Below are 16,824 nucleotides of genomic sequence, written 5' to 3' on the forward strand. Positions count from 1 at the left end.
GATTTGGGAAGGTCAGTGTGCGCGGGATGGGCAGGGAAGGGCAAGGGAAGGATCTGGTGGCGTGCGCGCCCATACAAAGCTGGAGTGCGCGAAGGCCTTTAGCTGAAAAAACGCTTTCACATCCTCCTAGTTACTTTTCATTTGGCTTAATGTCCTCAGGAGTACTGGTCAGAGATGGGAAAGGCTGAGGGGAGAAAGGCACGGAGCGATGAAGGAAGAGAGAGGAGATGCAAGACGGGTGATGGCCAACAAGCAACCAAAGACTGTAAGAGACATTAACTTCGTTTCAGCCAGGATCAAACTATCCTCCGTACCTCTCTCATCGGCCCATGTAAATAATTCCATGGGTCCAGTACCTCTACGGTCTCCTCTGAAGGTACAGGAGGGGTCACATGTATCATTTTCCTTTTCCATGGATAACTTTCACGTCGTTTCTCCCATAAAGTGATATTGGTGGCTTTTTTTTTTTTTTTAATTCGCAGAGTTTTTTTCTTCTTCTCAAGAGGCCCCTCCAAGAAAGAAATTAAATAATTTAAATACTGTAAGTACTAAATATTGTATTTTAAACAGTAATTTTTAAATTTATTATTATTAGTATTATTTTACAAAATAAGGCATTTCAGGGCAAAGTAATGGCTGTTTTCAAGTGATGCTAACCTGTTTCTGTGTGTTGCTGAACTTCCTGGGCTTTCTCTCTTCCGTTTAGAAATTTGTCCTGTTCCCCAAAAGTTTTAACTGCTGGTATCTGGGGGTGGGTGGAGGGCATGAGATGCCAGGCAGGTGTGCCTGGCGGGAATCTAAGGTATCTCTCTGCGAGGGAGATGAATTCCAGCCAAGATAAGTCAGGGGCGGTTTAAGGATGATTATGATGTCCCGGCGATGCTGAGTTCTAATTAACTGCTGTTAGCCGCCAGGTGGGTGGCAGAGACAGGCGAGTGAGGTATTTCTAAACGGTAGGTAGAAAGGGTGAAAATGATTTCTTTCCAATAATGAGCTTGTCCCCGAATTGGCTAATGGGTATTTTTAAAGCTGTGCTAAATTAAAGGGGTCCGTCTATCTCGCCAGTATCTCCTAGCGCATGGGTTCAGGAGACCATGTGGGATATCCAGAAGAGTTCTACATGTAAATTGGACTTAATTGCTCTGAGAGTCGCTAGAGCTTTCTTTAATCAGACTGGAAATAAGGATAAGCTGAGGTTTCACAGACATGTGGTACTTAAGTGGGCAAACGAATGCCTCGCCTCCAGGTAGCTGTGAGTGGGCAGAGGGAAAGGCAGGCTACAGCTGGGGGCTCTGCCAATTCACGGTCTTTCTTCCTCTTCACTTCTGCAGCTCCGGAGTGCTCCCTTCTTGATAGGCCCTGACTGTGCCGTGAAGCTCTCCGGCTCACATGGATGTCAGCAGTGTTCACAAAGAGCTAAAGCAGAGGCTGAACTTTTCCTCCTGCGAAGAAGAAAGTGAGAGTGAAGGACAGGAGGAGGCCCAGGAGAGCGGGGAGGCCCAGGGCCACGCCCCAGACAGGGCTGAGGGGCAGCGCTCAGAGGCGACGTTCACCCCTCCTGAGCCTCCACTTAGTGGCGTCTGCGAAGTTGGCACATTTCAGGAAAAGGACAAGATGAGTCCAGGACAGGTTTTGAGGACTCCGGTGTCAGGCTTTAGCCAACGTCCAGAGACACCCGCCCAGCTGGACAGCGGGAGCAAGCTGCTGCATGGCGAGAGCCCCTTCACTCCCAAAGTAAGTAAGTTGTGGGGCAAGGGGACCCGGGTCGCCACGATCTGCGTCCCTTCAGCTCAGGGGACGGAGAAACAGGACACGGCTGCGTGTGCCGCACGGGCTATGCATCTCCTCAATTACGTATTTATTGGTGAAAATGAAGAAGAGTTTCAAGTTGCCAGAAAACAAAACTAAACCCCTTGCTATCTTCTCCAAATCATTGATGTCAGCCTCTATTTGGTGTAGACCACAAATAAATCTTGGTGGGGAAAAAAATATTCCTAGTTAAAGAATATTGGAATTGGAAGGAATTCTGAGATCTAGATCCTTATTATGCATTCTGCCTGCGAGAAAACCCAGTTTCACGGATAAATGGGCTTTTGGTTCAGCTGATGGCACAGGCAGGACTAGAAACCTGATCTTTTTGGTCTTCGTCTACTGCAGTTCTTTCCATTACTCCAACTGGCCCTACGTGTATGTGATGATTTACTAGTATTTCCTCCTAAGAATGTTCACATTCACTGTTGGAACATATTCCCGTATCGGTCGCTACTGCTCCCCGAAGGAAGTCCTCCCCAGTCTAGCGAGAGGCAGGCTCTTCTGCTCTACGTGGGTGAAGAGCTGACTTGTCGAGGCTTCTTTAGAAGCTGAGGATGACAAGTAGGCAAAGGTACCACGTAGTTTTCTTTGTCCTTTATTCTTGCTGTGGTTATTCTCCTACTATAGCTACACATTACGAAAGCCAGGGAAGGGCAGAGTTCCTTCTGACAGCCTAGTGCCATGGTCTGTGAGCCTCAGGACTGGTATGAGCTTTGCTTTCTGCTGGCTCAGCTTGGTGCGTAAGGCTGTCATAACAGCATTTGTGCTTCTGACTGCAGACATAGTCACTGTCAGCAGGCCTTTTTGGTTCCTGCTGCGTATGCACACCACGCCCCCCAGGAAGAACGAAGCTTCTTGTCTGTATTGAAGACAAACTACTTTACTACGCTTATGTGTCCACCTCTGGGTTTTCCAATGGTCCCAACGCCGACCAGTCAATCATCCATTTATTTTTTTGAGAACCATTTATTTTTTGAGAACCCAGTGTGGACAAGGAGCAGAAGACCTGGTCTCTGCCCTCAAAGCGCTTACCATCAGCAGAGCGAAGAGAGGAGATGCGTCTCTAGACCCAGTGATGGGTGCTTTGAGAGTGGTTCTGAGGAAGAGTGGGCTGAAGGAATGAGGCTCTGAGCCAGAGTAGGCAGGCAAGGAAGCATGACGCGGTAGGTCTGTTTCAGACTTTCATTTAAAACTGAGCACCTTGATATCAGACCTTCTGGCAAATCCTTCACTGTGTCCCAAAGTGCCCATGAAATGAATGAAGATAAACAACTGAGACAATAAAGTTCAGATCAGCTGTGCCAGGGGAGTGTTGCAGCACTTAATTCCCAAAAAAGAATTGGGAATTATGTCTCAAGATCAGGGATGCCGTTTCCAAGAAAGTCACGTCTGAGAGCGGTCTTCAAGAAAGATCTAGAGTGAGCCAGGTGAAGAAGAGAATGAGAACTCGAGGCCGAGGGAAAAGCAGCTACCAGGCTAGGAGGAAGAAGATCATGTCATACCTAGAAGTGGCACGTTGCTAGTGATGGGGACCTGTAAGCAAGAGGATGCAGGCACGAGGGTCTGAGTAGGTGGGCAGGAGCTAGATCAAGATTTTCTTCTGAAAGCTTTGAGACCTTCATTAAATGATTTTGATCAGAGGGCTTTTGGAAAAATTGGCCCTCATGTGATGGCTGCATGGAGTGGGAGCGATCCAGAGACAGCAGATCTGTTGACAAAGGAGAAAGGTCTGAACTATGTCAGTGGTGCACAGTGATAAACTGAGAGTTGTTTGGGATTTGCTAAGTGACTTTGATGTGGGATCCTCAAGCCCAATGGTCAAGAAAGAATTCTAGAGATGTTTTACAGTGCAAAAAGGTATTTTTATTCTAATATGGGGACAGGCCTGCGGGCAGAAAGAGCTGCGTTGTGATTGTGCGGAATGACTGTGTATACAGGGTTTTCTAGCTTGTGTAGCCAATATTGACTTTAGGGCTCCGGGAAATAGGGTCTATAGGTTCCTGGAGGCCTATTATTAAGATTGTGTTTTTCCTGTAAATCATTACGACAGTTACAAAGTCTAGTGGAGTTTCATGTCCTACATGACTGTGATCTTTATCAACTGACCATTTGTTATTCCCTTGCCTTTGTTCCTAGGCAGTTACTAGTGCCCAAGGAATGTTGTGTATACATCTCCTACCTTAAGGGGAGGGGGTTAAGTGGGGTGTCAGGTCACGTTTTGCCCTCAACTTGCCTTTTTTTCTCTCATCATTTCCGACCCTGAACAATTCTGATCCTTAAATCTTTAAGATTGTTGAAGGCAGAAGATCTCTTCTGTAGTTTCTTCCTGCCAAATAAGAGCATAGAGATGTCCCTGCCTATGGGTCAACATCGTCCAGCTAGGGAACCTATAGGGGAGTTACAAAAGGTGGAAGCAGCTGAGTCCAATGTGGATAAAATAATAACTCTGTGGGTGGGCCCCCAGGTGGCTCAGTCGGTTAAGCATCTGCCTTAGGCTCTGGTTTCTGTTCCAGGTCCTGGGACTGAGCCCTGGGTCTGGCTCCCTGCTCAGCAGGGAGCCTGTTTCTCTCTCACCCTCTGCCTCCTGCTCCCTCTACTTGTTTCCTCGCTCGCTTTCTCTGTTGAATAAATAAATAAATAAAATCTCAAAAAAAAAATAAATAAAAGAAAGAAGTAACTCTGTGGGTGGTAAGACCCTTTCAATCCTCTTTTGAAGAGTTTGAGATCTACAGGTTCACAGGAGTAAGAAAGCTCATTAGTTTGTTCATGGGGTTTCCTGTGAAGGAGGTGCATGAGTCCAGGAAGAGTGTCCCTCTACTATTACTGCAGTGGGAGTACATAATACAACCCAATATGGACCTTTCTGTTTCAGACTGAGGTCCCCTTGCTGTATTTGGCTTCCAGTCTTTTAAACAAACCATGTTTCTGGGGCTTACATGGGATTGACTTTCAGTCATAGTTAAGTCAGGTTTGGGGAGCATGTGATCAGTATACCTATTAAGCAACATGAACTGAACCAGCCTTGAGTGAACAATTTAATAAGGTATTATAATCTTCATCTAATAACAGGTCTATGGTAAGAAATCGTTTTCCATATAGTAACTCAAACGGGCTTTGTCCTAGAGGTTGTTTTGGAGCAGTTGTCGCTCTAAGAAGTCCTCCTGGTAAGAGAGTAACCCAGTTTTTCTGGGTCTCTAGACCAAGTAAGGTGTCATTTTAAAGTCTGATGAAGAGAAGGACGGCTGCCATTTTGAAGGGATCACGGAGGCACAGTCTAGGAATAATGTCTTCAACAAACCTCTGGCTACTTTGGTGGTTCTTTCAGTTTGACATGGAAAGGCCTCGATCTATCCAGTGAAAGTATCAACAGACACTAGTAGGAGCCTGCAGTCTTTGTAAGGAAGCACGTCTGTGAAATCAAGCTGCCAGTCTCCTCCTGGCTATGTTCCATGGCTTGGGACTGGTTTCAAAAGTGGTACGGTGGGGGGTATGGACTGCGCCTTCTGGATTTACTTGTGCCCAAACAATACATAATTGGCAAATCTGTTTTATTATGGCTATTAAATTTACTCCATCAAGTATATCTTTAAGTGTTTCAAAGCATTTTTGCCCAAATGGGTAGCCTGGTGTAAACCTTTTATTGCTTTCCACGAATTATTTTTGGGTATAAAGATTTTTCCCTCGTTATTAATAAGCCAGTTCTATGCATTTTTTTGAATTTCCTTGTTCCTGGGCCGTGTGAATTTCTTCGTCTGAATAGACTGAAGTTATGAACTTGATTGGAGTTAAGACTGGTATGAGACTTAATATTTGTTTATTTTGTGCTGCCTGCTCAGCTGCATGGTACACCAAATTGTTTCCTTTAAATTCTTTTTTTTCTTAAGATTTTATTTATTTATTTGACAGACAGAGATCACAAGTAGGCAGAGAGGCAGACAGAGAGAGAGGAGGAAACAGGCTCCCTGATGAGCAGAGAGCCTGATGCAGGGCTTGATCCCAGAACCCTGTGGGACCCTGTGCTGAAGGCAGAGGCTTAACTGAGCCACCCAGGTACCCCTAAATTCTTTTCTTTTCTTTTCTTTTTTTTAAAGATTTTACTTATTTATTTGACAGAGAGATCACAAGTAGGCAGAGAGGCAGGCAGAGAGAAAGGGGGAAGCAGGCTCCCCGCTGAGCCAAGAGCCCGACTTGGGGATCGATCCCAGGACCCTGAGATCATGACCTGAGCTGAAAGCAGAGGCTTAACCCACTGAGCCACCCAGGCGCCCCTCCTTTAAATTCTAATTCTAAATTTAAATTTTGATGTCCTCTGAGATGAATTATAGCTACCTTCTTAGGTAGATGTCCAACCTCAAGAAGAGTAATTATTCAGGCTCACATTTGATTGGGGAGTTATGGCTTGATAATAATCACAATCCTCTTTCCTTCCAAATTTCCCCATGGTCATGTAGCACCAGGCTAGCATATTTGGAGTCAGTATTCATTTTTAGGCCTTTTGCCATTGAAGAGCATGAGTAAATGCTATTCATTCAGTCTTTTGAGTGGAAGAATTTATTGGAATTGGAAGGACTTTTGCCTCCATGGTCTTATCTAACTATGGCTTATCTGGCTTTTCTTTTTTTCCTTACCTATGAAGCTGCTACCATCAGTAAAGCAATTGTCATCTGCATTTTCAATAGGGGAATCTTTTAAATCTAGATCTGCTAGAATAACCAAGATCAGTAATCTCTGAGCAGTCATGTTCTAGCATAGATGTATGATGGTCAGGTATAGGCATAAAGTATAACAGGCTTTAAAATAACAGTGTTATTTTAGGTTCATCTGAAAGCATAGCCTGGTATTTAGTAAGTCGGCATCCTGTCATCCATTGGTGGCCTTTGGTCCCTAGGACCCTTTGGACCTGATGTGGAGTCCTCACTGTCAAGAATTGTCCCAGAGTAAGTTCGGAAGCTGCTTCTACCTGGAGGGCTGTTGCAGCCTCTGCTTGAAGACAAGCCAGCCATCCACATTATCAAGGGACTTTGGAAAAATAGCCCACCTGCTTCGTTTCATTTCCTAGTTTCTGGGTAAGAACTCCCAGACTTGTCCCTGTTTTTCTGTTACACATAAAGTGAAAGGTTTTTCTAAATTTGGTAAAGCCAAAGCTGGGGTTGATGAAAGCTTAGCTTTAAATGTTTGAAACGCTGTTTGTTGGGCCTTCCACCCAGGGTACAGGTTCTTTATCTGTTTGACTGAATTACACGATGGTTTGGCTAAGAACCTAAATCCAGGAATCCACAGCGGGCAAAATCCTGCCATGCCTAGGAAAGTATAGAGTTGTTTTTTTTTTTTTTGTAGTTGGCAGTCCAGGACCTAATGCTGCCTTTTTTTTTTTTTTTTTAAATTTCTGTCAGTAGATGGGGTTCAGTGACTTGGTATTAGCTCATACCCCAAATATTGTACTTTCTGTTTTGATATTTGTGCCTTTTTAGGGAAGACATAATACCTTCTATTTGCCAAGAAATTAAGCAAAGTTATGGAATTACTATCCGATGTTTCTTTTGTGGGACTACAGATTAAAATATTATCCACTTATTGAACTATAGTTCCTTGAAGCAGGGAGATATCAGGGAGGTCTTTGCTAAGTGCAGCCCCAAAGAGTGAGGACGGTCTCTAAATCCCTGTGGCGAGACAATCCAAGTTCACTGAACAGACTGTGGGCTTAAGGGTGAGGCCCATTCAAAAGCAAATTAGTGGCTGTGTTTCTTCACTTAGAGGGATGCAGAAGGTGTCCTTTAAGTCAAATACTGTAAACCAGTGGGCATCACCAGGGACCTGGGTGAGAATCGTATTTGGACTTGTCACTATGGGCTAAATAGGCATCACCGCATCATTGATAGCTCTTTTGTCTTGTACTGCCCGATATTCTCTATTTGGTTTCTTTGCTGGTAAAACTGGAGTGTTATAAGGAGATTGAGGTTTTAAAATACCATGTTTGAAAAAAGAAAAATACCATGTTTGAGAGATGTATCAACAAGTGGTTGAAAACCAGCCTTTGCCTCAGGTTTTAAGGAATACTGTTTTTTATGAGGTATAGTGAGTGGGTGGGTCCTTTAAGGTCACTTTAATAAGCAATATCAATTAAAAATGTTAAGTCTCCTACCAACTGCAGACCTGTGGATTTACTTCCTTCCAGATACTAGAAGGGATATCAGAGCAAGGTTTAAATTCTTCGGGTGTTGAAGAGAACAAGTTGTCCTCTTCAGTAAGAGCAAACTGGCTTCCTAGTTTACACGTTAAATCTCCTCCCACTCCTGGAGTGGGACAAGATGGAAGGACTAGGAAAACATGAGGAACCAACTGATTTTTGTATGGACAGGCTAAAGTCCCCTCTTCTGTGCCAACAATTCTATGGTTAGAAAGACAAGTAGGGCCGGAGTGCTGAGGAAGACGAGTAAGTGGCTCCTGTATCAATAAGGATATTGATACACTTACCTTCCAACATCCGGGGTAACCTGGGGCTCGGTCATCCCAACTTCAGAGGGAGCCAGAACACCCTCCGGGCCTGTCATGCTGGAGCCTCCGGTTCTTGCTCTCCAGTGGGGAAGTGCTTCCCTGTCTGCCCCTCTTTGGAGATGAGGACAGTCTCTCTTCCAATGTCCTTCTTTCTTATAAACAGGACATGACTCTGCTTGAGAGACTGTGTGTGGACATTCATTGCTCCACTGTCTGATTTGGCCATACCTATAGCATGGGGTCTCACCTGCTCCTTTGTCTGATACTGGCTTTATATTTGGCCCCTGGTTAGTCAGGTGTTATAGGGAATCTGCAATAGCCTCAGTCAATATTTTACCCCGCATTTTAGCTCTTCAGTCCTTTTCTTGCCTTAAGGCCATATTTCTATTATTAAAGACCCTAGTAGCTACCTCTAGTGGGTACTGGATGGGGGTTTGAGGGCCAAAAACCGTTTTAGTCAATTTATAATGGATGTCAGGTACTGACTGACCTAAAAAAAAAAAAAATGCATTTTTAGTACAGTTGTTCCTTCAGGGGAGGTTGGGTCCAGATTTGTATATTTAAGGATGGTGTCTATCAGACAGCCCCGAAGTAAAGTTGGATTTCATCAGATCTTTGCGTAACTTCCTGAATTTTATCAATCCTTGAGAGAATCCTTTTTTCATTTCTTCTATTAAACAAGTAATCATATGGCTTTGCCTTTCCCTTCCATATCATCTTGGTAATTCTAGTAAGGTTCAGTATTGGGAAGAGTGGTTCCCTCCACTGGTTAATGATGTCTATCTCTGACTGTTACTTCATCAGCAAATTCTTGAGCACTTGCCCAAAGACGGTTCTTTTCTTCAGGGGTGCAACAATATGATGTATATATCTTGGCAGGTCAAATTAAATATAATAGGTTATTGTTGGAATTCCTCAATAAATTGGGAATAAGGTTTTCGGAACATTGTCCTACTTATTTATCAGAACCAGGTCTGCCATGGAGAATGGGACATGACTTTAACTGTGCTCATTTCTCTAGTAGCAACCTCCCTAAGAGTAGGCAATCCAGATTGAGGCGGAAGTCCTAGAAGATAGGGAGTCCCGCTCCTGGTGAGTCCATCTGGGCTGGGAGCAGAGGGGTCTTGAGGTTTACAAGCAGGAGAGATACTAACAGAGCCAGGGTCATCCTTGTTTGGATTAGTCAGTGATCTCTACAGTAGCCGAGGTTTATTAGGAGAAAGGGGCCTATTTACACAATTATCATCAAGTATGTCCAGCGTGGGTTTATTGGTGGTTAGACACATTTTCTAAGAGGCCCTGGGATCAGGATCTTGATTTAGCGCCATCAAGGCCTTGACATAGGGTACCCCAGTGCATTTGCCCTGTTTCCTGCAAAAGAGTTTGGATAGGTCGTATTCAAGTTTAATGTCCATTAATGGGCCATTTTCCGCTCAATTCCTGAGGAGTGCTGAGGCCATGCAATGTTACAGAAGATCATTTTTTTTCTTTCTTAGATCTTGCAATCTGAATTGATTCCAGTGGGTTAAAAGGCATCCCAAGGAAGAATCCTTGGGAACTGAAGATATCCCATGCTCTTAGAAAAGTAGAGAATGTTTATTACCAAAAATCCCCCTGTGACTCCGAGGTGGCTTCTATGCAGGATATGTCAGAGGTTCCTAGTGTCAAAGTGACCAGAGGCGGCCTTCTAAGAAGCTGCAATGAACGCTGCCTTACCTTGGAGGGATGCTAATGTCCCTCAGCTTCCCCACTGCATTCTTGATGACTAATGAGAGCCAGTGAGTGGACCAAAATGCCATGGAGAACCTGTCATTCTTAACCCATGGAAAACACCAGAAAAGGGTAAATTATATACTATTGTAACTTAAGTAGTCAGTAGGGGACATTGATGAAGAATAGTAAAGATAGAAATCCATCCTAGTCTAAGTGACATTCTAACACATGTAAGTCTTTTATAGCTTACTTCACTAGATAGTCCCTGGTTGGGTTTTAATTCAGTCTGGTACTGGCTTCAGCCAGCTCCGAGTGGAGGTCTCATGGTCAGAAGTGGCTGGGCCAGGGATTTGGAGGGGATTGTATTAGATGAATGAGGAAGAAACCTTACATGAGATTTTTTAAGATCAGCAGCCATCCTAGTGACTTAGGTGGTGGTCTTGCACCCAAAAAAAAGACAATTGTGTATAAGAATAGGAATGATGAGAGGGCATTGAGTTTCTGGGTCTTATAACCATAAGCTAGCCAATGTACTAGCTTCCAGTCAAAAGGCAGGCTCTCTTATCCCCATAGAGTAGCCATGGGCTAGAGGACTACAGCCTGAGCTGTTGACATGAAATTATTCCAATAAGCCCATACTCCTTGATGAGCCTCTAAAATGAAAGTAAAAACAGAAGAAAGAGTAACTCACCAAGTTTGCCCTGACATTCAAAGTCCAGATGAAGGAAGATGCAGAATTCCTGTATGGGCCACCAAAATATGATGTAGGATCATTGAGCCCAATGGTCAAGAAAGAATTCTAGAATTCTTGAGATGTTTTGCAGTTCAAAAAGGTGTTTTTATTCTAGCATGGGGACAGGACCTGAGGGCAGAAAGAGCTACATTGTGATTGTGAGGAGACACTGATTATATAGGGTTTTTAAGCATATGGTAGTGAAAGTGATGTTAGGGCTCCAGGAAATAGAGTCTATAGGTTCCTGGATGTCTATTATTAAGATCATGTTTTTTTTTGTATATCATTAAGACAGTTACAAAGTCTAGTGGAGTTTCATGTCTTACATGACTGTGATCTTTATCAATTGATCATTTGTTTTCCCCCGCCTTTGAGGCTTCTGTCTTGACTGAGTAGATGGTAACTTGAATCAAGAAAGATGATGCTAAAGACATTTACAGGTTTGGAGAGATCAGAGATGTCCTATAAATCACCAGATAAATGGGTCTGGAGTGCAGGAAAACAAACTAAATTGGAGATCTATATCTGGATATCATTAGCATTTTGGAGATTGCTGAAGTCTTGGTTGCAGATGAGCTCAAGTAGCCTGAGTGCCAGAGTAAGAAGAGAAGTGGTCCAAATTAGGAATCCTGGAAGTGCCAAGATTGGAGGGGCAGGAAAAGAACAGAGCTTGGGAGGGAAACTGGAAAGGCAACTGAAAAAGTGCATGCTTTATGAGGAATACAGTTTGGTACAGTTTGGATTAGAAGAGAGAGAGTGGGCAATGATCAGTGGTGACGTTATGCTAAACACAAGGATGCAGAGGAATGGAGGACTGACTGACTTAGTTCAGCCTTACACATGGGAGAGGACAAGAAATTCTGTGAAGTGACTTCAGGTCACCATAAAGACTTCCTTGCACAATGAGCTAGATTAGAAGAGTTTCCCAAGGAGGAGGCGGGTCCCCATGCTAAATGCATTGAGCACTAGTTGATGACCACTTGGTAGGAATGTTGTAAAAGGATTCAAGCATCCGGGGACTAACTGTACCAGCTGGGTCTTTAAAGTCTTCGCACATCCTGAGACACTATGATGTTGTGTCTTGAAGGTGGGAAGTTGCCTTCTCCTCTCGCCATCTTACAACAAGGGAGCTATTCCTGAATTTTCCATTCTCTTGATCATCTGTAAGAGAGCTGTTTCTTACAGAATTAGCTACATTCCCTGGGACATATTTATATTCTCAACCTGGACATCTTTCCAGAACTTTTTAATCTGCTTTACTTTTAGGCAGAACTTCCTTTTCATAAGTCGTGTTCCAAACTAAGTTCTTTTGGATTTCCAAAAGGATCACTCAGAGTTCCAGCATTCTAGCAATACAACCCATATTAAATATAATTAATATCTTTCCCCATATCGTAAGTGGAGCTCACAAAAGCTATCAGCCTTCATATTTCCAGACTAGGAATTCCGATCTTTCTGCCCTGATGTGAATACTTTTCCTACCTTCTATCTGAAAAATTTCCAGGTCTTTTTTTGTGGTCCTTGAAGGGTGGCAACCAGTGTGTATATCACTCCAGGTGTGGATGCCCCAATGTTTCATATGTGATCGACACATTTTACTTTCCATATAATCAGCAGCACCAAAAACTATTTCTCAGGCAATGATTTATTGTAATTCTAAGTTCACTTTGAGTCACATAGACAACTGAGAAATATTATATAGTTGTACTTTGAACAAATATTCAGCCCTGTAATACACTTACAGGAAAATTGTGAGTTTATCATTGATGGCTTTGTCTGACAATAGCCCCAGGATTGTTCATCCTGTCAACTCTAAGACATGTAAAACCTTTGTAAAAACTTGGCTCCAGCAATGACCTTTTTCTTCACTTAAAAAAAAGGGTAGGTTGGGGCGCCTGGGTGGCTCAGTGGGTTAAGCCTCTGCTTTCAGCTCAGGTCATGATCTCAGGGTCCCGGGATTGAGCCCCACATTGGGGGTCTCTGCTCAGCAGGGAGCCTGCTTCGCTCCCCACTCCTGCCTGCTTCTCTGCCTACCTGTGATCTCTCTCTGTCAGATAAATAAATAAAATCTTAAAAAAAAAAAAGGTTAGGTTGCTGGGTGTACTCTATAATTTCTTTCATTTCTGCTTTCATCATTTAGGATTTATAATTTCAATATTCATTCTTTTTATCTTCACATTCTTAAATTACACTTTTATATAGTGACTCATGTTACAGTCTAGCTTCTGCTTCTACGCTGAAAAGCCATGGCAGACACTATCAAATAGGGGCATTCTTTTAGAAGAGCCTCCCAGTACAATGATTATACTATGAGGTTATATCATGGCCCCTGTGTCTACTGCTGGACTCTTGGAGACCCATAACAGAGCTCTCTGGCCCCCAACTTAGGTCAAAATGGCATTCTGATGTCTCAACAGAATTCTTTGTCTTCTACCTGTCCCCTCTGTCCTTTGGTTTAGTTCCGGTTAGGTCATAGGCATGTGTTCTCCTATTGTACCTGCTTGGAGTGGTAAGTCCTGTACATTTTCCTCCTTATTGATATACTGGTTATAGCCACTACAAGGCCCTGAATCTTAAGGGCTCAGAGGATTATTTTTCAAATTCTTTACCCTACTTTATGGAACTCTTCTCATTTGGTGCTATATTTAAATTGGAACTGGAAACTTCTCTTAATGTTTAGATAGTTTTTCCTGTACAATGTGATTATTTCTGAAAGATTGATGAGCTGTTGACTAATGGACTGTGCATCCCTTAAGAGTTGGAATTCACCTCTGTACACCTTAGTATCTAGCCCAGCATCTGCTACTTACTAGGCACCAAACAAATATCTGGATGAAAATTGAGGGGGAGTTAAAGTATACACTGAGAACATAAGGACCAGGTCTTCTAGAGTTGATTTCATTTGTCAAAGCTGAAGTATAGTCTTTAAAAAGCTAAAGGTAGGGGTGCCTGGGTGGCTCAGTGGGTTAAAGCCTCTGTCTTCAGCTCAGGTCATGACCCCAGGGTCCTGGGATTGAGCCCTGCATCAGGCTTTCTGCTCAGCAGGGTGCCTGCTCCCCTCCCTCTCTGCCTGCTTGTGATCTCTATCTGTCAAATAAATAAACAAAAATCCTTAAAAAAAAAAGAAGAAGAAGAAGAAGAAGAAGAAGAAGAAGAAGAAGAAGAAGCTAAAGGTAGTAGTAGAGTTGGTGTTTTTCATAGCTGGCCGTCAGAATTGCCCAGGGGGAGGCAGTGGAGCTTAACAAAAGTATAGATTCCTGTGTTGATCCTCTCATCAGGATATCCAGAGGAAGACTAGGAATCTGTATTTTTCATAAGAGGACCAGTTAAAATGCAACTAGCTTGCACGGAACCAGGCAACCTCTAATTCCTTCGTAGCAGTAACATTCCTTGGTTCAAATATTAACTAGCTGATATGGAACTTTTTTTTGGACTAACCCCATTCTGTTTCCCCTTTTTGTCATCTTCATTCAGGGTCTCCTAAGCCAGTCGGTGATTTCTTCAACAGAGAAGCTCCCCTCCAGAGGCTCTAAACATTTGAGGCTCACACCTGTTCCCTTAGTGGATGAGATGACCTCATCGGCTCTGGTCAATATAAATCCCTTTACCCCAGAATCCTATAGAAAACAATTCCTTCAATCCAATGGCAAGAGGAAAAGCCGAGGAGATCTGTAAGTGTACTGTTGCGTCTAACTTTTGAGAACGGATCTTAGTATGGTCAAGTAGAAGGGAGACTGGAAAGTAAGATTAGGAAAAAGAACTCTATTTGAATGCAACTGATACCCTGTTCTCACATCGCTCTTTGCTACATGTTAATGTTGGTCTGCTTTGTCATGGAGATTCTAGCATGTCTCCATTCTGAAGTGTACTGTATGGTGTCTTTTCTCTAAAAGAATGGGGCAGAGTAAGCAATAGACATCTGACTTCCATTAGCAAGTTGCAAGAGCTATGGAATTGCATTCAAGTAGTCTCCCCTAGGTAACAGAAGGGGCAGATGTAGCTCACACTTCGGTGAGTATACTGCTGTTTCCAGTAAAACTGCGTGTGACTGAGACCTATAATGCAAGTATTCGAACCTCTCTGCAGGTGACAGGAAATTGGCTGAAGGGAAAAAGATAGTGTTGCTTTTGGAGGTACTAAGAATAGAAAGCCAAACTGTAAAACTCCACAAGGTCTCAATGGTAGAAATTGTCCAAATGAGGACTGTACATATTACTTAGGGACATTTCTTTACTATGTCTCTTCAATGCCTTTTTTTTTTAACACAAAGGAAAATAAAGAGCAAAATAAATGCACAGCTAACAATCTGAGGTATGCAGAGCATTTAATGTTTTAGTTTGAGTTGTTTCATTTGGAACCAATGACTCTGTAGTAAGCAGCTTTGTGGCCAGAATAGGTTTTCTCAAATGCTATCTCCTGGATCTTAAGTTAACAGAACTTCAGTCCAAGTATACAGGTCCACTTTTTTTTAAACCAAGAATTCTATTGGTTTTAGCTCTTCACGAATCTTTGTAAACTATCAGAATTAATTGATTCGCCTCTCATGGAAAGTAGCCAGAAGAGACCATTAATTTGCATTTCCCGCAATGAAAGTGATGACTAGTAACAGCTCTTGGTGCTTCTGAGTGGGCAATTCCCTCCCCCCTTACTTATCGTGCTGTTGTTTTTTTGTGGGGTGGTTCTTTTAGAAAGTATTGGAATGTCATGTTAAACTTAAGTCACAAGTGTCCAGCATCAGTTTGTCTCCCTAGTGTAACGTCTTCCTCTATTTGCACTTTCTATCCTGTGCTTCTCCAGAAGAAGAATCTACAGCTGGCTGTTCTAGAGCCTGAAATCTGGCTTACACATCCAGAATGCTACTACTCATTCCAAAGAGGATGTTCGTCGGAGCTTTTTGGAAAGTAACTGAAAATATCTTAGCCAGTGTTAGAGCGTATTCTGCTGTACTGATGGTCTTCCTCTGAACCTAGGGCAAAGTGGGGAGATGAGTTTTGAAGGGGAAGGTGGCGATGGGACAGCACTCAGTTTCCTGTGTCCTGTGTGATCTCCCCTTCATGGTTCAGCATTGCTCTGCTTGCCAAGAACCCCATTCCGGCCCCTTAGCTAATTCCTACTCATTCTGGAAACTTAACTTGCCTGTCCTCTTTCCCAAAAGACTTTTTTTTTTCCTCAATTTATTTATTTTCAGAAAAACATTATTCATTATTTTTTCACCACACCCAGTGCTCCATGCAAGCCGTGCCCTCTATAATACCCACTACCTGGTACCCCAACCTCCCACACCCCCGCCACTTCAAACCCCTCAGGTTGTTTTTCAGAGTCCATAGTCTCTCATGGTTCACCTCCCCTTCCAATTTCCCCCAACTCCCCCCTCCTCTCTAACGCCCCTTGTCCTCCATGCTATTTGTTATGCTCCACAAATAAGTGAAACCATATGATAATTGACACTCTTGAAATCATGATTTGGGTGCTGCCTATGGTGTCCCTTGATATCTTGTTCTTATTCTTTTTTATAAAGATTTTTAAAGATTTTATTTATTTATCTGACAGAGAGAGAGAGCACAAGCAGGCAGAGAGGCAGGCAGAGAGAGAGAGAGAGGGAAGCAGGGTCCCCGCTGAACACGAGCCGAAGGCAGAGGCTTTAACCCACTGAGCCACCCAGGTGCCCCCTTATTCTTGCTTCTTACATTGAAACTTTCTATTTATCCTTGTTCCCAAATACAGGCTGACGTGGGGGAAGGAATTGTCTTAATTACTCTTATAACCTCAGAACCCAGTAGAGTATGAAGCTCAATAGTGTCAGTCACACATTGATATCACTTTTTTTTTTTTTTTTCCCCTAAGTGAGGAAGCTGGTCCAGGGGAAGGCAATGTAGAACAAGGGCTACCTGCCAAGGTGAGCACAGTTCTTTGTTCCAGCTGCCATAACTTCGTCACCTCATCCTGTTGTCAGTCTCTCTCTCTCCTCTTCTCCTTCTCTCTCTCCTTACCACCCCTGCCTCACTTTGTAGATTTGCAAATGTGCTTTGCAGCTAAATTGATCTGGACTCTCGACAGAGTCTGTATTCTTA

At 43.2% G+C, this 16,824-nt stretch overlaps 1 protein-coding gene across 1 annotated transcript in view; it reads left to right on the forward strand.

The window, feature by feature from the left end:
- The first annotated feature begins 1,389 nt into the window (after window positions 1-1,389).
- WEE2 (WEE2 oocyte meiosis inhibiting kinase) overlaps window positions 1,390-16,824 on the forward strand; it is a 33,031-nt gene continuing 17,596 nt past the window's right edge. Inside the window, exons 1-3 of the mRNA XM_044244606.1 lie at window positions 1,390-1,734; window positions 14,228-14,424; window positions 16,598-16,649. Of these exons, the coding sequence (XP_044100541.1) occupies window positions 1,390-1,734; window positions 14,228-14,424; window positions 16,598-16,649 (594 nt within the window). The remainder of the gene's footprint in view (window positions 1,735-14,227; window positions 14,425-16,597; window positions 16,650-16,824) is intronic.

This window comes from Neovison vison, chromosome 4 (genome assembly GCF_020171115.1).
Source record: "Neovison vison isolate M4711 chromosome 4, ASM_NN_V1, whole genome shotgun sequence".
Taxonomy (NCBI): Eukaryota; Metazoa; Chordata; class Mammalia; order Carnivora; family Mustelidae; genus Neogale; species Neogale vison.